We start from the raw sequence: 25,811 nt of genomic DNA on the forward strand, positions 1-25,811 counted from the left end.
TCACCGGGCCTGGCCCCCTCCACTACAGAGGGGGAGGGAAGGGTCTGTCCTATAGATGAGGATAGCCCGAGCTGTAACCGGCTCTCCGGCCTGCTGTGTACCCGGGTGTGGGGACAACGTATATAGCGCTCTCCTTATGGTGATCAGCCATCACCCGGAGTGCTGGGACACACAGACGGAGCAGCCCACTGTGAGAGCACCCCCGGAGTGTGCTGGTGGTACAGTCCGGGGAGCTTCCTGCTTACTTCCTTCTCTAGCTCTGCACGCTGCAGGGACAGGAGGCTGCAGCATGGCGTCCAGCGCTAAGAGGAGGGCTCTGCCCCAGGACCAGCACATGGAGGATGAGGAGGAGGAGGAGGAAGAAGAAGAGGATTCTGATGACATAGAGGATGATGAATCTGAGCAGGATGAGGAAGTGAATGAGGTAAGGCAGGGTCAACATGTCTAACTTCCCAGCTTGTGGAACTACAAGTCCCAGCATGCTTTGAAAGACGACATGCTGGGACTTTGTAATTACAACGCAGCTGCGTGGATACAGGTTGCCTAAGCTGCGTATCCTAAATCATGGGCAACTTGGGGCACTCCAGCTACTGTGCAACTGCACATCCCAGCATGCCTTACCATATGTTTGGCATGTTCTAGTAGCCAAACTGTTGCAAGGCATGCTGGGATGTGTAGTTCCACAGCATGCCTCCACCTGTGTGCGATCTGCCAGGTGTTTTGGTTGGGGAGTACACTCTAAAGACGCATATCCACTACACGAGAGTGGAACGACTGTACGATTTCAAAATTGTAATTGTACAATGGTCCATCACCCTGTGCAGTGGATAAAGTGCCTCCCTCATCCCCGAACATGCACAACCTGTCTATCAGCATGTTGGCCAGCATGTTTAGGCGATGATAGATGTCGAAAACGACCAGCAGGAGCGCGCATCGCTGGTCGTTTTCGCCATTTTATTGTGCGATTCATGAACGATTAACGAGCTCATTTTAATCGTGTAGTGGATACGCGCCTTTAGGGGCCAATCAATTAGTCGCAAGTTGGCCGAAAATTGCTTGATGCAGTTCAGAAACCCACAGGTGCAAGATTTTGCAATTAAATTAGAAATGTGTGATAAGTTAATGTAGGTCTCATAGGAAATTAAAGCTGATTTTATTCTGCAATCCACGCGTAGGTGAAAAGTAGGAAAATATCCTTATTTTAACGTAAAAAGTTGGGACTGATTTCAGGTCCGGATGCTATTGTGGTTATAAATGCAGTTTTCCGATGATTGGAAAACTGCGCGCGTGCAGAACGGGTGCTGTGATATCGCATATGTATCTCCCAAGTTGCAGCATTGACATGGTGGTGGAACAGGGGTGTCCATGGGCAGAATTACCGTAAACAGGGGGGGAATCGCGTTGTCCCTGTTTTCCAGGAGTGCTGAGGCCAGGGTGTGCATCAGTGGATGCAGTTTTCCCGAAACTGAAGCTTACTCAGACTGGCTGATGCTGCCGCAATCGAGACCGAAGCGTCTGCTCCCTATAGACTCCTCCTTCAGTACTTTAATATATGCTGGACGGTATTGTACAGCCGCTTCCTTGCGATAACGTCCGGACCTGAATAAGGCCTTTTAAATAAATAGCATAATTTGGGGAATAATTGCGTATTTTTTCAGGAGATTTTCTGTAAAAAGCTCAAATATGGGCTCAGTTATAAGTTACATGTATTTTGGGGTGCAGTATAGATGGGAAGAGATCGTGAACTTGTAGATAAGAGTTACAAGTGTTTGTCGTCATCCTTTTTTTTATTATTATTATTATTATTTTTTTAAACATGCTTAAAAACAATAGAAGAAATAAAAAATAACTTTACAGATATTTTTATTTACCCTAAAATAATGTAGAGGCTTTAATTTGTTTAAAAACATTTGCTTAAGCTAGGTACACACTATGCGACGGTTCTGCCGATCAGATAATTGCTCCGATCAGACGGATCGTCTATTGGATCGGTGCGCACCAGTCATTTCTTGCTGAGTGTGTACTTTCCTTTGATCTCTTGAACAGGATCGGTCGGATCCACTGTGCAGCTCATAAGATGCGACCTCCAGATATTTGTATGATTGGCCCAATATTTGTATAGTGTGTACCAAGCATGACTATTATTCTTTCCACTTTAAATAAAAAAGGGTAAAAAATTAGCCATTTTACACCTTTTTAAGAACTTAAAATACTTTGCTTATGGTGATTTCTGCTGTTATCCATTATTATTTGCCGCCTTTCTGGGATTCAGGGTGATCTCCCCACTTTTTCATGCACCTCCCCCAAGTCGCGCACTGTAGAATTACAGCGATAAGCATTTTCTAATTGAATAATGTGGGTCGCAGGAGTGCGACATGCTGAAAATAGCATGCGATATGCGCGTTAAGTTGAGCGGAGGTAAAGTCTTAGCTTAACGCAGTTCTGAGTTCCCCATCTACTCTATATATGTGTAATGCAGTGTTGTATTAATATGGGTCCATTTTATTTGATACAAATAAATATTTAATTGAAGGACAGGCTGTCCGCCCTACTGCTTGAGATTCCGTGATAGCTTAATTGATTTGTAGAAAGTATTTTATGTAGACTATAATCCATAACGATAGCAAAAGTTTTTGTTTTTGCCTTATAATATGTCTAATAAGGTTAATTGTATGACTCCATTATAACTAAAGCGATGGGAATGGTCATACAGTGGTGTTACTAGGGGGGGGGGGTGTGTGTGGAACGCACGGAGTGTAACCATTTGAGGGGGGGTGACACCACAATGCCAACTTCTCCCACAGTGACTGGATGCCGGGCGCTGTACTATGATGATATTGTGCAGCGCCCAGTTTCCGTTCTCCCAGAGTGATGAAAACTGGGGAGTGGCGTAAGGTCACACTCCTTACCTGTGAGACCACGCCCCATTTTCGGACACACTCTACTTTGATGCACACAGGATCTATTTGGCGCACTGGGGACACCAAACCCTGTGACGCCACTGTGGTCATACCTATACTGTATGGCGTTGGGCAACTGGGCTTTCCGGCTGTTGGTCAATGCTGGGGCTTTTAGTTCCACAACAGCTGGAGTTGTGAATTATAAATGGAAATTGGATGTCGGTGTACATGTTTGTCCATGATACCATTGCTTTATAATAATTATCTGAACATCTGATGTACAGCAGACCCCATCTTCAGTGCGGTCATACTATTGATATGTTTTTATGGCCTTGATTGAAAAAATCAATTGAACAATTCAGATTTTTTGTTTATCCCCCTGATTTTAAGATTCTTCAATCCACCAGTATGCACTCATACTTTTACAGATATTTTCCTGCGATTTGCAGATCACTTTCAGAAAATAATAGATCTGCCAATCGCGAAAGGCTCATCATTTTACTAGTAACGGTCGGCAAATTGGCCCATGGTTGCTATACACTAGCAATCTACATCCCTGACTAGTCGGTGAAATCCAACATATTGGACAACCTGATTCCGATAATTTTTTGGTTGGAATCAGCAATTGGTGAACCCCGTACATTGCAGATATTTTTTTACAATCATCTGCAAAACGGGGAATTGCCCCATTGATTGCTGATGTATGGGCCCCATAAAAGTATCCAGTTTGGGATGAAATCTTTTACGGACGATATAACTTTTCTCATACATATATCCATGTACTCCTCGCTATACAAATACTGCATAGACAAAACTTTTGTCTACATAGGGCTCGATTCAATTCAACGCAAATTAAATAGCGCCGGGAGGGAGCTCCAGGAGCTATTCAATTCAGCGCACTGTTAGGTCGCAGAATGCCCTTTCTCCTGCCCTAAATAGGGCATTCTCCGACTAAACTGCCTGGCGCGATGCTGTTTCCGCGGCGCTAAGGGCAGAAAACAGCATCGTGCCTGTACTTTTGTCGAATTTCTGCTAGCACCCTTGGACGGGTGTGAGAGGAATTCCTTAACAGCGCGCTGAATTGAATAGCTCCAGGAGCTCCCTCCCGGCGCTATTTAATTTGCGTTGAATTGAGCCCAGTGTGTACATAGAGGACTTTCTAAAGCTGGGTACACACTTGTACAATTCTCAGCCAATCCGACCTACCAGTTGGTCCGACATTGGTAGAGTGTGTACGCCCAAACGACCTCTTGTTCCATCCAATCGTGGTTGCCTGGCTGTGTCAGAAAATGTTTAAACATGCTTAAAAATCAAGAGACCAATATAGAAGTGTGTAGTCTGTTGTGACTGGTTTGTCCGATTCTTCTCCCAATTCATCCCTGAAGCAGCACCGCCTATTTGGGTGGATTAAAAGTCCTGCACAGATCGGTTTGATCTGTGCAGGTTGGTGTGTTTTTCTTACTTTCATATATTGTTCCTGAAGCACTTTGGTGATTGGGTCACAAGTCTCTGGTATGATGACCCCTAGGGCTTGTGGTGAGATACACGCAAGCCCCGGAGTGAGAGAAATTCTCTCACTCCGGGGCTCGCTACAAAAGGGGCGGCTGTCGATGTTGATTGACAGCTCACCCCGTTTTGTAGGCGTGGTGGTTGGGTGGCCAGACAAACAGAAGCGTTCCTGAAGGAACACCTGCCGTTTGTAGGCGGCCCTACTGACATCACCAGTGATGTCAGTAGGGAGCTTCCTGCTCTGTTAGAGCAGGAAGCTGCCTGGGGCTTGCGTAGATGGGACCCTACCACAAGGGTCTCCTCGCAAGCCCCAATGGTCGCGATGGTCTTGACCATCTCGACCATCAACCCACCCACAGCTTAGCGAGCGGCCAGGAGGCCGGCTCTTTACAGAGAGGCGGCCGCCCTTATTCAGAGCGTGCGCTTGCATTTTACGAGCAGCTCTGAATGAGGTCCTCAGTGCGCGTGTGCAAACCAGTCACTGCGATCGGGAAGCAATTCCAGCCACTACATAGACGCTCTGCAAGCATGAGTGACGGCATGTGTTGTTTGTGGGTGGTGACCGGGGGTGTTCGATGGTAACGGGGGTGTGGTGGTGCGAACACCATTAAGACGCCTCATCTGCATACATGTCACATGGCTGAATTAAACTCAGCAGTGCTTGCGGTAGGGTATGGTCTACCACAGGTGGTGCGTATGGTTCCAATGTCAGTCGATGTTACCAAGTGGTGCGTATGGTTCCGATGTCAGTTGATGTTACCGATTGTTTAATACACTTCCTGGAGATGACGTCTGTTACTAAGGGAAAGTGGGCGTTTTGTGTCAGGCTGGTGGGCGTCTAATTTCACACTGCGATCGCATGGCAAAACATAGTGGGCATGCTAATATCTTGCTAGCGATTTGCATACATTGACTGCGGATGGCTGCGTGCGAACGGGTCTGAATCAGGCCCTATATTTCAAGTTAGCCATTGTTCTTCCAGTAGCCAAGAAGCGTAGGGTAGCCACAAGTCTCTGCTGGAATGGGTCTCCATAAATAGGTGCCCTTTTTCTCTATAAGCTGGGTGACCAGCTGCAGCAGCTCCTGGAACGTAGAAAATTCCCGAAACCATCAGGACTATAGTCCTTGTATCTCATTGAGTAGAGGCATATGGGAAAATAAATCTGGCCTCTTCAGTTGCTCCATGGACCAGCAGGAATGCTTCTTGGTTTTCTTTTTACTGAGTTGCAGCATTGAAGCCATAGGAACAAGGATTAAAGCACAGGCTTATATTGATCGAGAAAAGCAAGACAAGCGAGTGTGCAGTGTGGCAGGCAGCAAAAACAAACCAGAACAGCAACTTTACACAAAGCCAAAGTTAAAATAAATGGCGATGATTCTGTTTACATTTCCTGTATGCTAATGTGTTGCGTAGCTCTGCCCTGTACAGTGACACAATCCATTCGGCAGATTGTTTCAGCAGATTGGAGATCTGCAGCAAAATTGGACAGGTGTTTACGCATAGTTTGGATGTTGAATCTGTGACCAGGGTCATGTCAACGGTCTTGTCTGGAGTTGGATCCCCGGGGGGACAATGTGCAAGCTGTCCATTGTGGGAAACAGAGCTGGGTCATCCATTCGTCAATGTGCACTGAGGAGTCCAGATTACTCTAACGCTGAGGTTCCCAAATGTCTCCATCACAGTCCATGTTTTAAGGATATCCCTGCTGGTGACTAAATTAGAACCTCAGTCAATCTGATTTAACCAAGCATGGATAGCCTTAAAAGCTGGACTGTCTTTTTTTTTTTTATGCACTTTTTTTTTTTCAGAAACGGTGGGTGGGCAGAGGGATCCAAACCAGTATGTTGCTTTGGGCCCCACAGGGTCTTACTCTGGCTTTAGCTGGAAGATCAGATGATGTGTGCAAACAAATATTTATACACATAAATACTGTACATAGCAATACATAATAAAGCTTTAACTCTGGGGGGGGGGGGGGGTGCACAATTATGTATTAATTACTTGTAATTATTTTTCTCAAGGAAGTGAACGTGGACTTTGAAGCCCATAATATGTCTGGCGGTGACCACGATGGTATCCAGAAACTACTGAAGCAGGTAAAAAAGTTGGATCATTCCTGTATACAATGTCACTGTAGGGCACAGCCAGTCTATGCATGAGGAGTCAGCTCTCTCGTATGAAAGGGAAATATTAAGGGTTTTTTTTTTTGTTTGTTTGTTTTTTTAGCAGTCAATTTATATCACATAGGGTCCCATTTATCTAGGGCAGAGAATTAAAGTCAAATGCTAGAAATACAGTAGAGGGCAGTGTTGTAACTACTGTAGATGCATGGGGTGCGGCTGCTATGGGGCCCGGACTGACCAGTGGTCTGACCCTCCCCCTGCACCGCCATGTCTCGGTCCGCGCCCGCCTTACTGCCTCTCCTCAACTTACCTGCTCCGTGGTCGTGCCCCCCGTCCGTCCGTGGTCGCATCCTCCCGGTCGGCTCCGGCTCTCCTCATTGACTGATATTGGGAGGAGGCGTCTTCCTAGCATCAGTCAGTGAGGATATATTGAGCTGACCTAGAGAGGAGGTGTTGGCTGCCTTGCGCAGTGTGACCACAGAGCAGGTAAACCGAGAGGAGTGATGAGGATGGGGCGGGGACCTAGGGGGGCCCATAAAAACTTTGCTATGGGGCCTCCCTAGGTCTAGTCACGCCCCTGATAGAGGGTCATTCTGTCCGTATCATCGCTGCTGGGAAAACAAGCGTGACTGAGCTGTCTGGCTCTCGGCTTCAGGGAAAAAGGAGAACCACCCATTTGATAGAGGATAGATAAAGGTATTGTAAGTAGTTACCTTTTTACCAAGGGTAGGAAGAATTGTGTAGCTCTATCCTGCTTCTTTGGCTGGAACAGAGGGTCTATAGGACTATTCTGTGTAGAATTACTGTACGCTGGATGGTGCATGTGTTGAGGGAATTGAAGCTTGTGTGATTAATGATTTAAGTCCAGCAAATCCAGCCCTTATGTATTTACAGACTTCATATAAAAGGAGACCTGACTTCCAACCCAATTTAGATAATTTTGCACATAATGGCCGGCATTTATTAGTAGTCTTGTTTATTTAACAAATGTATGGAGTGTTGGGCATCCGTGATCAAGGTCTCCTCTTTCATTTTGTACTTATAGTCTCTCCTGCTTTCCTATGTTCTTCATGATTGTTCCCCGCTGTCATTTATTTAAATATGATCTATATTATGCTCCAGCTAGTAACATACTACCCTGTTAATATACATTTTCAATCATGCCTAGTAGCAGATGTTAGAGCCGTGCATCCTGGTCTGTTGGTTCTGCAGAACCAGCAAATTAGTTTTTAGTTTTGCGTCGTAACTTGGTGATGGGGGTGTGTGAGAGGATGGAGCAATCAAGTATTTTAGCTAAAATTTGTTCACCCACTTAGAACTCCACCACACCCTCCGGGTTTACTTAGAGAAGTAAACAGTGTGTAGGGGCCTTGGGAATATGAGGGAAGGTAGCCTGTCGCTACCACATTTTATTAGGTGTTAGTACAGACGTGGGGCCATCAGTGCAACAAGCAATTTCTATATTGTTTTATTTGCTACCTCTGCATTCCACAGTGATCCGTATGGACTCCTTATTGATGGCTTCTGGATGGGAGACCTTGGCCCTGATTCAGAGCCGGACGCTCTGACCAGAGCGCTCGCTCTGAATCAGGGCCCACCTCCATAAATATGGAGCGTCCTCCTGGATGCTCGTATAGCTGTGGGTCACCACCCACAGCATATACGAGCGTGCAGGATGATGGTCGCGATGGTCTTGACCATCGCGACCATCGCCACTGCGAGCAGAAGCCTGCGGTTGAGTTTCTCAACCACAAGGCCAGGAGTGATTTTGGCTCTATCAGAGCCAAAATCACTCCCACTCTCACTAGTGATGTCAGCGGGGCCGGCTTCTGACGTTAGGCGTTCCCTTGGGAATGCCTCCGTCTGGCAGGCATGCCCCCGGCACGCCCACCAAAGGGGGCGTGCTGTCAAGCAACATCGACAGCACGCCCCCTTTGATCAGACACTACGAGCGAAGGAAAGTCCTTCGCTCGTCGCGTCTCGCGCATGCGCACGACGGAGCTCCCTCCGTCGTGTGCATGCGCAGTGCAGACCATCGACCCACTTGCGAGCGGACAGCCGCTCGCGAGTGGGTCTGAATCAGGGCCCTTGTCAGCAACTTAATGATGCATTGACCTGTCTTTAGTGAAGTGGGCATGGTGACATACAAAACACCAAACAATGGAAAAACCGCTATTAAACCTCCTAGCGCTCAACACAAATGTCAAATAAAAGTGTTAACATGCAGCTAATGAAAGAAAATATGTGCAGAAACGTCAAAAAACAAACAACAAAAATAAGAAAAAAAAATCACGGCGCTAGGTAACTTATAAAAACGTGGCTCAAGTAGAATAAAATTTAATTTACTGATACATTCACCGAAAATGGTGTAGCAATAAGCGATACAATGTAATCTTGTGCAATCTCATTGATCTGTGACAAAAGGCAGCTGAGCAGTGACTATTTTAGTGAAGCAAAGTCACAGGTAAAAAAATATTGCACCAAGCTGCTGTATAGGAGCTGGTCATGGTGCTGAAACGGCAAGAGACAGTGCCACAGTGTGTACAGGCTTCTATGGGATGTGGAGGTCTGGTTGACAAATATTAAACAGAACATGTGACCTCCTGATCCTGACTGTTGCAGGAGGGTTAAAAGCCATTTATCAGCCAATGCTTCTGTAATGGTACAGCATACACACCTATAAAATCATTGTCCTGATCATCCGATTATCGAATGATCGGGCCAAGGATTGAATAGTTATCTAATGGCATTTAGACTTCGCAGTCATCACCTTAGTCAGTGCAGGGATCAAAAGCCCGACTGAAACTGATCCAATAGGTTGTGTAGGCAAGTCTCTCAAGTAGCTCGGAGGGGCATGGGAGCTGCAGTAATCACTGCATGCTTAGATGATGATGGAAAGATACCAGTAGAGAGAGAGATTACAGATTAAATTTAAGGTTGGAATGAGCACAGGAGACAGAGCCAGGCTCTATGATCAAGAGGAGAGGAAGTAGAGTAGGAGGAAGACAGTAGATACTTCATCTTCCTTTTGTGGATCAGAGGGTTCAGGGAAGGCATTAAGAAGGATGCTGGCTGAGGATGAAGATGCCATTTCACATCTGATATCATTTTGTCACTTCAGTAGAAGCCATACAGCTGGCTGATGCTTTCCTGGCACAGTGAAGTGTTGAACGACATTGAATCTCTATCATGTAGGGAGATAAATTAGAACAATAAAACTGTCGGCTTCCATGCAATTCTCTTTTTAAACCTATGCTTAAAGATGAATTACACACAGTTTTGATGAACATCTCCATTTAATGGTTTAGCTGTTTCTGAAGGCCCACGTGAATATCTCGGAATTGGCAGATCTCCTGATTCAGCAGAACCACATTGGAAGCGTTATTAAGGTAATATACATGTTAAATATAACTGTTCCTTTTCATGCTGTTTAACTGGTCCTGTTACTTTGTACTCCCTTTTGTAGATGTACAATGAATGTGCTATTGTTACCTTTGCTGTCTTTAATTGCATACTCACATTTCTAGTTCACCGGTCAGCTACATACAGCGTAAGAAGCCATACTGTGTGCTGAGCCATTAGGAGAAAGCGGTCTAACCATTCCTCAGTCGTGTCACTGACTCCTAGAGAATGGATAGACAGCCTTGTCACGGGTAATGCATTGTGATTGGCAGGGGACTTGGCTGCAGTGGAGGACACCTGGTGGAAGATGGAGTCCCAGGAATTAATGTAGTTATGGTGTAATATTTCCACCTGCTGCCACAGACACAAATCCTCAACACATGACATGTTGGGAAAACTAGAGGATTGAGGTTGAGAACCTCTGGCGTATATATCAAAGTTTTCATGTAGTGCCATGGGGCCCGTCCATGTGCTATCACTTTAATTCCAGCTTTGGACCAAGCAGTGCGGAAGCAAGTGAGTGGCCGTTGGGTCACGCATAGTCATGTGGTCATTACCGCAGAGGGATCTGATGAATCCCTATTCAGATAAAAAAAATAAAGTGTGAAGCTGTCGTTAGCTATTTGGCGAGCAAGCTGGGAAAAGATAAGCTCTTTGGGACTTGATACGTTCTGCAATATTGCAGTCGTCATAGAAGCCTCTGGGGACTGTTATGATCAAAAACAGAGAGACCGCAAAAGATATCGATGCTGTCTGTTGCTGCGGGTCCCTCTTAGTACATAAGGGGGATTCTGAACGCGGAAATCTTCTGATAATGGGACATTTCATACGATTTTCTGCATAATTACTTTAAGGAATAGGCCTATTTGAGACCATTATAATGAACTACAGTGTATTAGATATTTCTACTTCAGGGTCCATAGGGTATCCACAGGATACCTTGGGGTATAGGTGATGACGTCAGGCATCGGGCACCATAGAGTTAAGTTTTCAGCCTCCCAGGATGCACTAGGGTTCCCCTCCTATACCCCGCACCCGAGCCAAGGCATCTCAGTTTCGTTGGTGCCCGGCCGGAGTCTGATGCACCTGTTTAGCCCTCCATGTCCTCAAAGGATGCCACGGACCGTAAGGTGGAAATCTGCCTAAAGTCCCTTTATTCCCTTGCGGGGGAAGGTTTATGCAGCCAGGCCGGCTATGGCCATTTGTTGGGTAGCCAGAGCTATGGAGCGCTGGGCAGATATTTTAGAGGCGTCTTTCGATTCAGACTGTTCGGCTGAACAGACCGAGTTGATAGGCAATCTCAGGGATTTGGCCACTTACATTAACGAAGCGGCTTTAGGTATCAGTACCCTGACCTCACGGATTTCTTCAGCTGCAGTGGCGGCTCGTCACACCTTATGGTTGCGATCTTGGAAGGCGGACGCTGATTCCAAAAAGGGCCTGGAAGCCTTGCCTTTTAATGGAGAAGTCTTATTTGTTCCGGATCTGGACAAAATTGTAGCCACGCTGGCGGCAGCCAAATCGGCATGTCTCCTGTCTGCTGCAGTTCCTTCCAGTTCAGGTACGTCGTCCTTTGGGCCTTGTAAGGCCGAGGGTAGGCCTAAAGCACAGTCCTTTCCCCGACAGGCTGGCCCCAAGAAGTCGGCCAAGCCCCGAAAGCAGGCCTGGAGTACCAGACGTCCGGGCCCTAAGTCCAATGACAAACCTGCGGCCTGACGGTCCGGGCCTCCCTTTGGGGGATCCCAAAGTGGGAGGCCGCCTGCTACGGTTCTCCCAGTGTTGGTCGGTAACCACGACAGACAGTTTGGTTCACAAGGTGGTTTCTCACAGGTATGCCCTCTCCTTCCGGCACAGGCCCACATCCCGATTCTTCACCACGGGTCTTCCATCAGACCGGAACAAAGCCACGGAACTGCGGAAGGTTTTGCACACTATGCTCCAGGCTGGAGTTATAGTGCCTGTTCCTTTTACCCAGAGGGGCCTGGGTTTCTATTCCAATCTGTTTTTCGTGCAGAAACCCAATGGGTCGTACCGTCCGATACTCAACCTCAAAGCACTCAAGTCATTGCGGGTGCCGAGGTTTCGGATGGAGACCCTACGGTCCATCATTCTGGCGCTGGAACCTGGGGATTACATGGTGTCGTTGGACATACAGGACACTTATCTGCATGTCCCTATTCTTTCGCGCCATCAACAGTTCCTCAGGTTTGCAATCCGCAAACAATCACTTCCAGTTCCGGGCGTTACCTTTTGGCTTGGCGACAGCACCACGTGTGTTCACCAAGGTGATGGCGGTCATGGCGGCTTTCCTGCGGCTGCAGGGAGTCCGCATGTTGCCGTACTTGGACGACCTACTGTTGGTAGCAGGATCTCTGGAGCTCCTTCTGCGTCATTTGGATCTGACTATTGCAGTACTGCAACGGCATGGCTGGTTGATAAACTGGCAAAAGTCCACCCTGATCCCGTCTCAGAGGATTCTGTACCTCGGAGCCTTGTTGGACTCCAGTCAGCAGCGATCTTTGTGACGGGGGAAAAGATCTCTGCCTTGCAGTTGAGGGTGCGCAGTTGTCTGCAGAGTCGCCGGGTGTCTCTTCACTCGACATGGTGGAATATGCCCAGTTTCACTCCAGACTTCTGCAGCAATTGATCCTGTCCAAATGGAATGGACTGCCTCAGAGTCTCAAATCCCAGACGATGGTGCTCACTCCGGAGGTTCGCCTGTCCCTTGCCTGGTGGTTGCAGACGACCTATCTCAACAAGGGTCATCCGTTTAGGGTGCCAAACTGGGTCTTATTGACAACGGACGCCAGTCTTCGGGGCTGGGGAGCAGTCACGGGTCCACACTTGTTCCAGGGTAGGTGGACTCAGGCGGAAAAGGAGCTTCTGATAAACATCCAGCAGGCCCATCGGGTTCTCCACGGTCATCCCATGCAGGTCCAGTCAGACAACGCCACCACCGTGGCTTACATAAATCGGCAAGGAGGAACCAGAAGTCGGGCGGCACTTGTAGAGGTGTCCCGCATCCTGATCTGGGCGGAGCGCAATCTCCCGGCCATATCAGCGGTATTCATTCTCAGTCGCCAGGACGTTCATTCGGGGGAATGGTCTCTGCACCAGGACGTCTTTCAACTTCTGGTGGACAGGTGGGGTCTTCCAGAGATCGACCTCATGGCGTCACGGCACAACAACAAGTTGCCGGTGTACGGGTCTCGCACAAGAGACGAAAAGGTGTCTCTGGTGGATGCTCTGTCCATCTGGTGGACGTTCCGGTTTGCTTATCTCTTTCCTCCGTTTTCCCTTCTTCCACGAGTAATCCGGAAATTCAAACAGGAAGGAGGGATGCTCCTGTTGATGGCTCCCGCGTGGCCCAGACGGCACTGGTTCTCAGACCTTCAGGGTCTGTCCATGGACATTCCTCTGCGGTTGCCGCTACGACCGGACCTACTGTCACAAGGTCCTTGTCTTCATCCGGACCTGACTCGGCTGTCTTTGACGGCGTGGCTGTTGAGACGGCCATGTTAAGGTCCAGGGGGTTTTCCAGCTCTGTAGTACGCACTATGCTGAGAGCTCGAAAACAGTCTTCTGCAAGAGTATACCATCGTGTGTGGCATATGTTCTTCCAATGGTGTCGACCGAGAGGTTATGCACCTCGGGAGTTCCGTCTGTCTAGAGTGCTAGCCTTCCTACAGGCGGGACTAGATCATGGGCTTCGCCTTGCTTCTTTGAAGGTGCAGGTTTCTGCCCTGTCTGTCTGGTTCCATCGTAGGATTGCTACGATCCCTGATGTGCGCACCTTTATGCAAGGTGTTCTTCGAATCCAGCCGCCATTTGTTCCACTGGTGGCGCCTCGGGATTTGGCGGTTCTGAGGGCTCTCCAGGGTCCGCCGTTTGAACCACTGGGCTCAGTGGATCTTAAATGACTGACAGCCAAAACCGTTTTACGTCTGGCCATCGCTTTGGCCAGACGTGTTTCTCATTTAGGGGCTCTATCTTGTAGACCCCCTTTCTTGATTTTTCATGGGAACAGGGCGGTGCTGCGCACTCGTCCTGATTTTCTTCCCAAAGTTGTTTCCCGGTTTCATATCAACGAGGAAATCGTTGTGCCGGCTTTTAACTCACCTGACCTTTCAGTGGGTGAGGCCACTTTGGACATTGTGCGGGCCTTAAAGATTTATGTTGACCGCACTTCTTCGTTTCGGAAGTCTGATGCCTTGTTTGTCCTCTATGGCTTCCGTAAAAAGGGTTGGCCTGCTTCAAAGCAAACTTTGGCAGGTTGGATCCGTATGGCAATTTCAGAAGCTTATCTTCATGAAGGCCTGCCGGTTCCATCCTCTGTGAGGGCTCATTCCACTAGGTCTGTGGGTCCTTCGTGGGCAGCTCGACGTGGTGCCTCTGCAGTCCAGATCTGCAAGGCTGCCACGTGGTCCTCTGTCCATACCTTTGTGAGGTATTACGCGTGTGACACCTTTGCCTCTCAGGATGCTTCCTTCAGGCGGCGGATTCTCCTTTCAGCACAGGAGCGTCCCCACCCTTGAAGGATACTGCTTTGGGACATCCCCAAGGTATCCTGTGGATACCCTATGGACCCTGAAGTAGAAAATATGAGATATGGTAAGAACTTACCTTTGTTATCTCTATTTCTACGAAGTCCATAGGGTTCAACAGGACTCCCGCCCTGTCGCACCTGTGCTGCAGATGGGCTTTGCTCTGGTCACCGGTTTTTCCGTCTCCCTCTGGTGAGAGTGTGATTCTTGTGTGTGTCCAGATCTATTTTTCTCTCTCTTCCGTCTCCTCCTCCTCCTCCGGCCTATGGCTTGGTACGTAACTGAGATGCCTTGGCTCGGGGGCGGGGTATAGGAGGGGGACCCTGGTGCATCCTGGGAGGCTGAAAACTTAACTCTATGGTGCCCGATGCCTGACGTCATCACCTATACCCCATGGTATCCTGTGGAACCCTATGGACTTCGTAGAAATAGAGATAACAAAGGTAAGTTCTTACCATATCTCATATTTTCTCATGGTCTTCCACCCAGCTAATTACATGTCTGTCTTTTGTAAGAATGCCTTATTGTAACTACTGACATACCTATGTATCTAGGTCAGTGCAGGGATATATACCTTATCAGGGTGACAGAAGCTGTCACATAGCAAAGGGTTAGAACTAGCTTCCTCTGTGTGTGAAATGCCCATTATGAGCAGGATTGTATTAATCTTCATTTTACCCTGTGAATTCCCCATATCACAGCAAGCTGAAGGCGAGGAGGCCGATGATGAGGATGACGACAATGAAGTTCACATTTTTGGCTTTATTAGTCTTTTGAACTTAACAGAAAGGAAGGTGAGTCCCTATGGGGTTTAATGAATGTGTGTGAATACTTATTTGAAATAATACAGTCCTTTTATATATAAGGTTATTTAGTGAACTTGGTGATGGATAATGCACATACTGCTAATGGCAGTGCACCTGTCTCCTGTGCAGAGTGGCGGCAGCCATTTTGTGTGCTGTCTGACACAGGCTCCCCCTGACTGAATAGCATGGCACAATGACCACATTTTAAGCTTCTGAGTTATCTTGTGACCACAAAACTATCCTGCTGAATTCGGCACCAGGCCTGTTTTTCTAGCCATGGTTTTGAATGGTTATGGACTACCTATTATTTAAATGAAACGTGTTTTTGTGCAGAAGTAGAATTCTATTTGCCAATTGTTGTCCTGAATATCATCGTAATCATTATCCGACATGCAAGCTGCACGCAGTACTATGGTCTCATTCTTCCTAGGCTATATCAGGCTTTTAGTCGCACCGTCATAGAAACTGCAAAGGGTTTCTGATGGCAATGGTCTATGTATCAAACCTTGGAGAGAGATAAATGACCAAGCAATCATACCGCCTGTAAAGCTGATTTGGTACTTTATTATTTCTCTCCAAGATTTGATTCTCTCCCACCAAACCCCCTCCCTGTATGTTGGGTCGACAGGTAACATGTAGACATGAGACTGTCGGCATGCAGCATGTCTACACTGATGACTTGTCGACATAACATCCCTGGTGGGCCAGCGATCACTTACCTTGTCCCGACGACTGCAGTGGCTTCTGGCAGCCATGTGACCGTTGCTGCCGGCACAGACGTCTGGCTTGGTGGCAGTTTGGGTGAGTATTTTATGCCAACCCCCTCCCAGCACCGGGTAAACCTAACAGTTGGCATTATGAGAGTGGCCACATTTCACATGTCGACACACTAGATGTCAAAAGGTTCCTTTTGACATCTAGTGTCGACAATGTGACTGGATCCCATTTACTACCTGTCCTCCATCTGACCGATCCTACACTCGGCTAAACATTCCATGTGTAAGCTCTTTGGGGGGAGAGACGTCATTTTATACCCTTTTTATTTTTTTCCCCTCGTTTATAATCTTTTAAAGCTTTGCATAGACCGGTGCTATAGAAATAAACTGTACATATATTAGACACATAAGGGTCTGTTTAAATTCTATCTAAAAATAATTGATTAATTGTTTTGTTTAAATCATACTTGCCTAGTCTCCTGGAACGGCCGGGAGGCTCACTAATATCAGATGGCGCTCCCAGCCGCCCGGAAGAGTGGAAAAGTGTCCCAGAGCCATTCGCCCGCAAGCTTGCCCACTTATCTGGCGAAGGTGGGTGGTCCAGGCGTTCCATGACTCAATTTGCGTAGAATCTCGTCAATGTGGCTTCGTCCCCAGTTCACAATGCCTCTAATCGCAGGGGGGGGGGGGGGACATGATGACGCAATCGTCCCCATCAGCCCGCCCACTTTCTTGCGTCACGCCGACCTGGTTGTCCCCTCCCGGAGTCGATAAGTATGGTTTAAATACTGCTCCGCTGTGACTAGGCTAAACTCATCTGTTAAGTGTTCAATGAGTGTCCACTACAGTGAAATAAAAAGTTTGGTTACACAATAAACTGAGTGTCCACCGTGTGTGTGTGAGAAACGGCTATTAATAAAGACCATAGCGCCTCTAGCAATGTATATTTGACTTTGATTTTTTTCCCATCAGGTTGAAACAAATCCATTTTGTGTGGGTTTTTTTTAAATTTTATTTTTCATTTTAGGGGACGGTGTGCGCTGAGCAAATAAAAGAGCTCATTCTGAGCCACTGCGAGAAGAACTGCGACCAGAACATCGTTGAACAGCTGGATAAAGCCTTAAATGACAACAGCAAGGCCGTAGGTCTCCTACTCAGCGAACGATTCATTAATGTCCCTGCACAGATCGCGCTGCCTATGCACCAGCAGCTCCAGTAAGTCTGATTACCAGCCCTCCTTCCTACATGTCATTTTTATTTCTTTCCTTTTTTCCCGCAGTTGACATCAAAGATGTTATTTAAATGTAAATGTGTTGATGTACGGAGTAAAAACCGTAATGATGTGACAATGGAGTCGATAGGATAAAGAGAGACGGGATGTGTTATCTGTTTTCTACACAAACTGTACACTTGTAATAGTTTCATCTTTCAGTCTCTCAGAGATGTAGTGTATTGCTACAGCACTGCACAAAGGGTATTACATTGGATTTTACACACATTTATATCACCCTTAATTTACCCATCAATAATAACCATTTATTTTAATTGTATTTAATAAGAGCTGGCCTATCACACACTGGGGCTGATTCAGTCGCTCGCTGCGTACTTTATCTGCGACTTTATGCTAAAGCCGCTATAAGCCCTTCCCTGTTGTACAGTCATGTGTCTGACACTGCAAGGACTTTGTGCGTCTCTAGAGGTATCCGGCTATTAAGTCTAAAGTAGAAAGGTAGACCATGTTTGGGTAGACAATGGAAGTTAGACAGGCAATAGGTCTGCAGGGTCTGAAGGTCGACACACAAATGGTCGCCACATGTTTTTTGGGGTTTGTTAGGGTTAGGCACCAAGGGGAGGGTTAGGGTGAAGATTAGGGCTAGAGGAAAAAAGTCGACCATTTGTATGTCGACCTTCTTGTCTAACTTCCATTGCCTACCTTTTTACTGTAACCCTAATGATCCACACCCATCTTTAGATGCTGAAATCCCGCTTGCTGCATCTTTAGACTTAACCATCGGTCTCACCATGGAACCAGTCCCATGCTAGGTGCAGATTCTCCATCAGAATGTGGCTTCCAATGTGAGCGATTAAGCGTATTGCGCTCACAACCAGTTCAGCGATACTCCCATAAGACAGACTATATCTGTGCATCTGAATAGCCGCACCGAGGAACGCCCAGCACATTTTCAGAACACTTTGGGTAGTACCCATCTTAATCGTAACTGCGCTTCTGTGCGTACACACCGTGGAACGCATGTGCTGCGACTTCGACGTATGCGCAATTTAAAAAAAAAAAAAACACTGAGCATTTGCACAAATATTATTAGTTCTCAAAATCAGCACCGTCTTCAACAAATCTACCCGAATACCCTACCTTTAAGCGTGCATATAATATTTTTATTATTTAAGCCAAAAGCAGTTGAATGTACAGAAGATTGTTCAGCTCTGCCATGCACAATGAAAACGGCTATTTATACTGGGACACATTTCTGTACATTGTTAATTGCATAGCTGCGGAGGGGACGAGGTACACCCAGGGGTGTCGGGAAATTACTGGATTGTACGCTGACACCTCTGCACTTAATCTTGTTAAGTCGCTGCGCAAATGAAGTAGAAAACCTGCAGGTCATCTGCTGGTGACCGCTCGCCTGGTGCTTTACTAGATAAACAAATAACGCAGAAATTAGGTGGCTTCAGGCCTGTAATTCAATAGTGAGCTGTCGGTAGTACGTCGTTTTTTTCTTTAAACGGAGGAGTTTTCTGCCTAATGTTCATAGAAATTCTGCAATCCCCTGTATTGAGGTTTATTGTGTATCCACCACTTTCTTTTGGCTGTTTGGGTACCTCGCACAAAAAAGTGCACGTGTATCAAAAGCTGCCCGCAACTACAGCCACTGTTGTGTGCAAATCAAAGTCAGCCCCTATATGGTCATTATCCTGACGGTCCAAATGCCGCCGCTGTAAAAATCCCGGGGCTGGCATCCCCACCGTTGGCATCTTGACGCAAGTTCTTGGGCTAGTACTGAGGGAGGAGGGTTAGGTTTTGGGGGAGGTTAGGTTAAGGTGCTAGGGGGGGGTGGGGAGAGGTTAGGTTAAGGCACTGGGGGGGGGGGGAGAGGTTAGGTTAAGGTACTGGGGAGGTGGAGGTTAGGTTAAGGCACTAGGGGAGGGGGAGAGGTTAGGTTAAGGCACTAGGCGGGGGGAGAGGTTAAGGCACAAGGGGGGGTGGGTTTCGATTAGGGGAGGGGGAGGACTAGGATACTGACTGACAAATTGCGGTCTCCTAACCCTGTCAGGATGCTGGCGTCAGGATTCTGACCGCCGGGATCCCATACCCAACCCATTCGACCCATGTCATTAAGCCTTACCCTAAAGATATTGTATTGCAAGTGAACTATCGCACATACCTGAATAATAGTGACGGGAGGGCTCCTTGAACTAATATAACAGGTAAAATGAGTCCCTTTAAATCTGCTGAGTGTTCCTGTTTCTCAGAGTAAACTGGAAGTAGGCGAATTTCTCTTCCAATTCATATGAGGACTCTCCCTGTGAAAAACCATTAGACCCCATCTCCTCTCTGCTAATGGACTTGGCTGTGTAGCGTTACAGCTGTGACTGCGTTCCGTTGAGTGGGTGGAATTCCTGGAGAGGTGCGAGTCCCATCTTTGTACATTCTTTCCGATGAACCGTTTTGGGTCTTGTTAATGCATCCAGTATGTTGCTGGCATGAAAGGGCGCTATTGATCTCTCCAAGCTACATGCCTAGGCACACAGTTGTTTCCTGAACCGCCCCAGCCTCCATTAGCGTAATAACCTCACTTTGTGTACTGTACAAACGCTTTGTGCTGCCTTCCTAGATGTTCTAAATCCTAATTGTTCCCATTTGACCTGGCAGGAAAGAATTGGCAGAAGCCCAGCGCACCAACAAGCCCTGTGGAAAGTGTTATTACTATCTCATTTTAAGTAAAACTTTCATGGACGCTGCAAAGAAATCCCGAGGAGGAACGCAGGGGAAAGAGGAAATGATGTTTGCGAATGCAGAAGAAGAGTTTTTCTATGAGGTAAACACATGTAATGTTCAATTTAGGGTCCTCACACCTCCTGAGGAATGTGGGTGTGGATTATAAGATCTACAGTAAGAAGGTAGACAATGTCTAGATAGACAACAGATGTTAGACAGTCAGTAGGTCGACAGGGACAAAAGGTTGACAGGGTCAAATGTCGACACGAAAATGGTTGACTTTATTTTTTTTCTTCTAACCCTAACCTTCCCCTTAGTGCAGTGTTGGCTAACCTTGACACTCCAGCTGTTGTGGAACTATGGCCCTCATTCAGAGCCGTACGCTCTGAGCAGAGCGCACGCTCTGAATGAGGGCCGGGCTCCATTTTCATGGAGCGTCCTCCTGGATGCTCGTATAGCTGTGGGTCACCACCCACAGGCTATACGAGCGTGCTTTGTGATGGCCGCGATGGTCGAGACCATCGCGACCATCGAAATTGCGAGCCGGAGCCTGCGGTTGAGGTTTTCAACCGCAAGCTCCGGAGTGATTTTGGCTCTATCAGTGGGCCGGCTTCTGACGGGAGGCGTTCCCGTGGGAACGCCCCCGTCAGGGAGGCACGCCCCCGGCACGCCCACCAAAGGGGGCGTGCTGTCAATCAACATTGACAGCACGCCCCCTTTGAACGGACACAACGAGCGAAGGACTTTCCTCGTCGCGTCTGGCGCATGCGCACGACGGAGCTCCCTCCGTCGTGCGCATGCTCAGTGCATAACATCGACCCACTTGCGAGCGGACAGCCGCTCGCGAGTGGGTCTGAATCAGGCCCTATATATCCCAGCATGCCCTGCCACAGTTTTAGCATGCCCTAATAGCAAAACTGTAGCAGTGCATGCTGGGTTATGTAGTTCCATAACAGCTGGAGTGTCAAGGTTAGCCAACACTGCCCTAGTGCCTAACCCTAACAAACAAAATGCGTCGACCATTTCTGTGTTGACCTTTTGACCATGTAGACCATTTGTACCTGTCTACCTTCTTACATGTCTACCTTTAGTATGTCAACCTTTTGTCCCTGTCGACCAATTGTCGGTCTAACATCTGGGGCCAAATGTAATAGGGTGAGAGTTTAGAAAATGTGAGAGAGATCTTTTAAACTCAGCCAATGTAAAAGTCACAGGCAGACGTGCATGTGTTTCAGACTCAAACTCCCAAGATTTAAGCTCCTCATCCAGCTGTTTCCTGTACTGAAAATACAACTCGATCAATGTATTAGTGCAGGCTTTCCCAACCACGGTCCTCAAGGCACACTAACAGTCCAGGTTTTAAGGATAGCCATAGTTGAGCACAGGTGACTTAATGAATACCTTAGTTATTTTGATTTAACCATCTGTGCTTAAGCATGGATATCACTAAAACCAGGACTGTTAGTGTGCCTTGAGGACCGAGGTTGGGAATCACTGTATTAGTGTGAGAGTTTTACTGCTAAGCTCTCACCCTATTACATCTGGCCCCTGCTGTATACATAGACATTTTCCACCTTTTACTGTAGATCTATCAACCATATACCAGGAATGTACTTTATCGGCCTGTACACAAAGTGCTGCAGCTTGTATTATACAAGTTTCTTTAATGTTCTGTTGCCCTCTAAGCTTCTCAGCAATGTGTTTAGATCATCAGAGAGGATTTGTGTTGTGCTGGGGATAAGTCACCTCTGTATACAGTACAGAAAGCAATTAATATAGTAAAGGTTGCTCATGGGTCGTGCATAACCCTATAGAGCAGAGGTTCCCAAACTCCGCCAGTACAGTCCACGATTTAAGGATATCCATGCTTGAGTACAGGTGACTTAATTAGTACCACAGTCAATTTGATTTAACCATTTGGACTCAAGCATAGATATCCTTAAACCCTGGACTGTAATTGCGGAGTTTGGGAACCTCCTGCTTTTATAGTCAAAAAAAAAAATAATCTAAAAGTGAAACTCTTAAGCCATTCACATTGGTCTATGTACAGTCCTTAGAGCATGGTAGAGTAAGTCAGGGAGACATAACTATTATATAATCCGTTTTAAAGAACATCCAAAGCTAAAACGAATTAATTAGATCTGTAAAAGTTTAGCAAACTGTTAGAACAAAAGATAAATGAATAAAGCTGTGATCACAGGGGGAATATTTTCTTTGTACACCGAACTTCCTGTCTGTGTATGGCACGAGTTCCCTTGTACTGAGCCGCTCCTCCTGCACGGGAACCACCTCTAGGGACTTGTACTGAGGCGCGCCTCCTGCACAGGAACCACCTCTAGGGACTTGTATTGAGCCGCGCCTCCTGCACAGGAACCACCTCTAGGGACTTGTATTGAGCCGCGCCTCCTGCACAGGAACCGCCTCTAGGGACTTGTACTGAGCCGCGCCTCCTGCACGGGAACCACCGCTAGGGACTTGTACTGAGCCGCGCCTCCTGCACGGGAACCACCTCTAGGGACTTGTACTGAGCCACGCCTCCTGCACGGGAACCACCTCTAGGGACTTGTACTGAGCCGCGCCTCCTGCACGGGAACCACCTCTAGGGACATGTACTGAGCCGCACCTCCTGCACGGGAGCCACCTCTAGGGACATGTACTGAGCCGAGCCTCCTGCACGGGAACCACCTCTAGGGACATGTACTGAGCCGCACCTCCTGCACAGGAGCCACCTCTAGGGACATGTACTGAGCCGCGCCTCCTGCACAGGCACCACCTCTAGGGACTTGTACTGAGCCAGCCCCTCTGTTCTCTTCAGTGACCGCCCTCTGGTATTCTCGTCACTGAGGACAGTGCTGCAGCCTCCTGGGACCTCCACCAATCACTGCACATAACGGGTGTCTGAACAGCAGGTACACCAGCGCTTGTGTAATGGGTCTCCCCAGGTGGCAGCTGTCTCTTTACTGCAGGCTCTGAGTTCCGCTCACAGCAAAAACTTGTCTTCGGAGCACAGGGCTGAAAATAATTTAGACTCGCCAAGAGCAGTGCAGGGGGCCGATCAGCGCAGAGCCCCGCTCACAGCCCCCTGATGACCCTTAGCCTGAAACCTGCCTGGGAAAATTAGCTGCACAATGGTGAGAACCGCATCACAATTGCTTCAGCAATCAGACGTTCCCATTTAGAAGTATTACATATAGAATTTCTTCGTATTGCAGCCTTACTGTTCCTTACATCCCTATTACTAAATATTAAGGGTCCGGAAATGGGCTGCAGCAGCCAAAATGTTTTTGTTATACATGGGAAACATCTGTGTTAACCGACAAAACCAAATGCTATTTTGCTAATTACGACCCATTTTTGGATTGATCCAAACTCAGTAATTTTTGTTTTTATTTGCAGAAAGCGATCCTGAAATTCAACTACTCTGTGCAGGAGGAGAGCGACACCCAGCTCACAGGGCGCTGGTCTTTTGATGACGTTCCCATGAAGCCCATGAGAACGGTCATGTTGGTCCCGGCAGACCAGATGAATTCCATCATTGAAAAGTTCAAAGAATATTTGTCCGTGTGAACGACGCCTGGCGTTTATACAACTGAACTGCCGAGGTGCCAGCGAGCCGGGAGCCCTACCCTACCTTTTCTATGCTGCCACCTCATTTGTGAATTTTTGGAAATCCAGGAAGAGGGACACTTCAAAATCTACAATAACTTCCAGTGCCGGAGAATATAAACGGAATTTATATTTTTATTATTTTTACCAAGACACAAAATTTGAGAGAAAAATATATATATATATATACACATATACATACAAACTGCAGCAATCCTGAGTCTGTAACATTGGTTGTCCCATTCACAGTTCATTAAATTCTCCTGTGTGTTCTGAACACATATTGCACTTGTGACGCCTCCTTTATCTGCTAAGGTCACTGTATAATGCATCTTTGTTCCGCCTCGGCTGGTGCTGCTTCTTCCTCATCCCTGTCGCAGTCTTCCTGAGAGTCTGCAGAGATGGCAGCTGTGTGTTCTAAGGCCTTCTGCAATATCTCTTTGCTCTCACTAGGGGGCAGGTTGCTGAAGTAATATTGGGGCGCCAACTGCATGAACCTAAAGACAGGAGAAAAAGTTAATGATTCTTTGGTGATCACAGTATTACCTTTTATATGACTAGTCTAGCTGATCTCACATTTTCTGGTACCCCTTGTGCATTCTTTCAGGAAGATCCACACAGTGGGTTTTGCAGATTGAACATGCACAGCAATCCCCAGAGACTTGGAGATCTGCATTTTACATCAGTGAAAAGCTCAGCGCTATTGAATACTTCACACACAGCGAGCATGTGGGCGGCTGTAGAGAACAGGCGCGGAGGCTTGGGGTTGCCCCCACGCTGGAAAGAGCTGCTGCTTGTTGCTCTGTCAGGCAGGATAATCTGTATTTTATTGAGATCACAAAAAGCGAGAAGCGTTTCATTTCCATTTACCTCTGCCTGTAAATCCTAGTATAAACAACAGAGGCAATGAAATGGCATTACTTTTTATAAATGCACTAAACCCTGGCTATAAGCGTATACAGAGATCTAGGAGCCTTTCTCCCTGTCCTTTTTGTAGACCGGGTCCATTTTTCGCGACACAACTATTTCTCAGACTGAAGTTTTTGGTAAGTTTTAAAAGAGATGAACACTATAATACATTCTCATTATGTGATAGGATTGGGCCACTTGTGCTTCTCCAGCAGATGTGGAGCTACAGGACCCATCGTGTCCTCACAGCACATTGGGACTTGTAGTTCCACAGTAGCTTTAGTGCCAAAGGTTCCCAATTCTGCTCTCTCCCCCCCACCTTTGCATGCAAACTTTTAGTGCATATTAAATGTTCGAACAACATGTATAACACTGCAAAACCCTTATACTATTCTTGGGTGTGAGCAGATTTTTAGTAGTATTGCATAGAAGGTGAGAGACATGACATGACACCAGCAAAGCAACTCATTCTAGTTATATAACAAGGTCCCCTGTGCTCCTGTGATTGAGGTTAGAAGTACTGCAGTCTGATCTGGTAAAGTATCATTAGCTGTATCCATCAAATAGACGAAAGCTGAATTATGCGGGACTCCCCCATATATAGGGGAGACTTTAAAACTGGTCTGTTTTGAGTATGACCAGTCAACAGTCAGAAAGTCAACATAACCAATATGTCGACAGGTCAAAATGTTGACACCAGAATGTCGAAATATGTTTTTTTTTTTCCTTTAAACTTAACCCTAAAAATAAAAAACATGTTGACATGGTGTCGATATGTTAAGTGTCAACATTTTAACCATGTCGATCTAATTGTATATCGACATTCTGACTGTCGACTGCCTGGCCAGATATACCGCAGTATTAATATACTACCGTACATTATAAAAAGGCTAAACCTAAAATACAGAGAACTGCCATATGACACATGAAGATTCCTCCTGACTGACACTGCTCCACGTAAGATGCACACCCGGAGGAGACTGGACAGCTTAGATTGTAAGAGGTGTAAATTGGAGAGAACATCACATTCGTACATATAGAAATGCATTTATAATGGGCAGGTAGAGTGTGACTGCTAAACCTGTAACCCTTAAAACCCAATAGGTCTGTATTTTAAGATGATAAATCCTAATTTCTAACATGGAAGTTGTGTTAGGATCAGCCAAATGTACACAGCAGGGGGAGATTTCTCAAACAAACATTCTAAAGACGACAAGTGGAGGTGTTTCCAATAGCAACCTACCAGATTCTAGCTGCCATTTTATGGAATGTACTACAGAAATTATAGCTAGAATTTCATTGGTTGCTATGGACAACACCTCCACTTACCTTTTAGA

At 46.9% G+C, this 25,811-nt stretch overlaps 3 protein-coding genes across 4 annotated transcripts in view; 1 reads left to right on the plus strand and 2 right to left on the minus strand.

Annotated features, from left to right (window-relative positions):
* Positions 1 to 420, minus strand: part of UROS (uroporphyrinogen III synthase) — a 66,587-nt gene extending 66,167 nt beyond the window's left edge. For both annotated transcript variants that reach the window (XM_088452201.1, XM_088452199.1), the window contains exon 1: positions 5 to 420. The gene's annotated coding sequence lies outside the window, so the exon portion shown is untranslated. The remainder of the gene's footprint in view (positions 1 to 4) is intronic.
* On the plus strand, positions 200 to 23,846 carry BCCIP (BRCA2 and CDKN1A interacting protein). The gene is made up of 7 exons (XM_088452197.1): positions 200 to 424; positions 6,432 to 6,506; positions 9,842 to 9,922; positions 15,181 to 15,273; positions 17,029 to 17,216; positions 19,894 to 20,059; positions 23,356 to 23,846. The coding sequence occupies exons 1-7, from the start codon at positions 290 to 292 to the stop codon at positions 23,524 to 23,526; spliced, it is 909 nt and encodes a 302-aa protein (XP_088308323.1). The 5' UTR covers positions 200 to 289; the 3' UTR covers positions 23,527 to 23,846.
* DHX32 (DEAH-box helicase 32 (putative)) overlaps positions 23,683 to 25,811 on the minus strand; it is a 105,237-nt gene continuing 103,108 nt past the window's right edge. Inside the window, exon 12 of the mRNA XM_088452196.1 lies at positions 23,683 to 24,062. Within this exon, the coding sequence (XP_088308322.1) occupies positions 23,882 to 24,062 (181 nt within the window). The 3' untranslated portion in view covers positions 23,683 to 23,881. The remainder of the gene's footprint in view (positions 24,063 to 25,811) is intronic.

This window comes from Taudactylus pleione, unplaced genomic scaffold (genome assembly GCF_031769625.1).
Source record: "Taudactylus pleione unplaced genomic scaffold, aTauple2 ptg000034l, whole genome shotgun sequence".
NCBI lineage: Eukaryota > Metazoa > Chordata > Amphibia > Anura > Myobatrachidae > Taudactylus > Taudactylus pleione.

Coding starts and splice junctions, on each gene's coding strand:
- BCCIP (XM_088452197.1), top strand. CDS start 290: ATGGCGTCCAGCGCTAAGAGGAGGGCTCTGCCCCAGGACCAGCACATG. Junction 6,507..9,841: donor TCCAGAAACTACTGAAGCAG/GTAAAAAAGTTG, acceptor TTAATGGTTTAG/CTGTTTCTGAAGGCCCACGT. Junction 9,923..15,180: donor ACATTGGAAGCGTTATTAAG/GTAATATACATG, acceptor CCCATATCACAG/CAAGCTGAAGGCGAGGAGGC.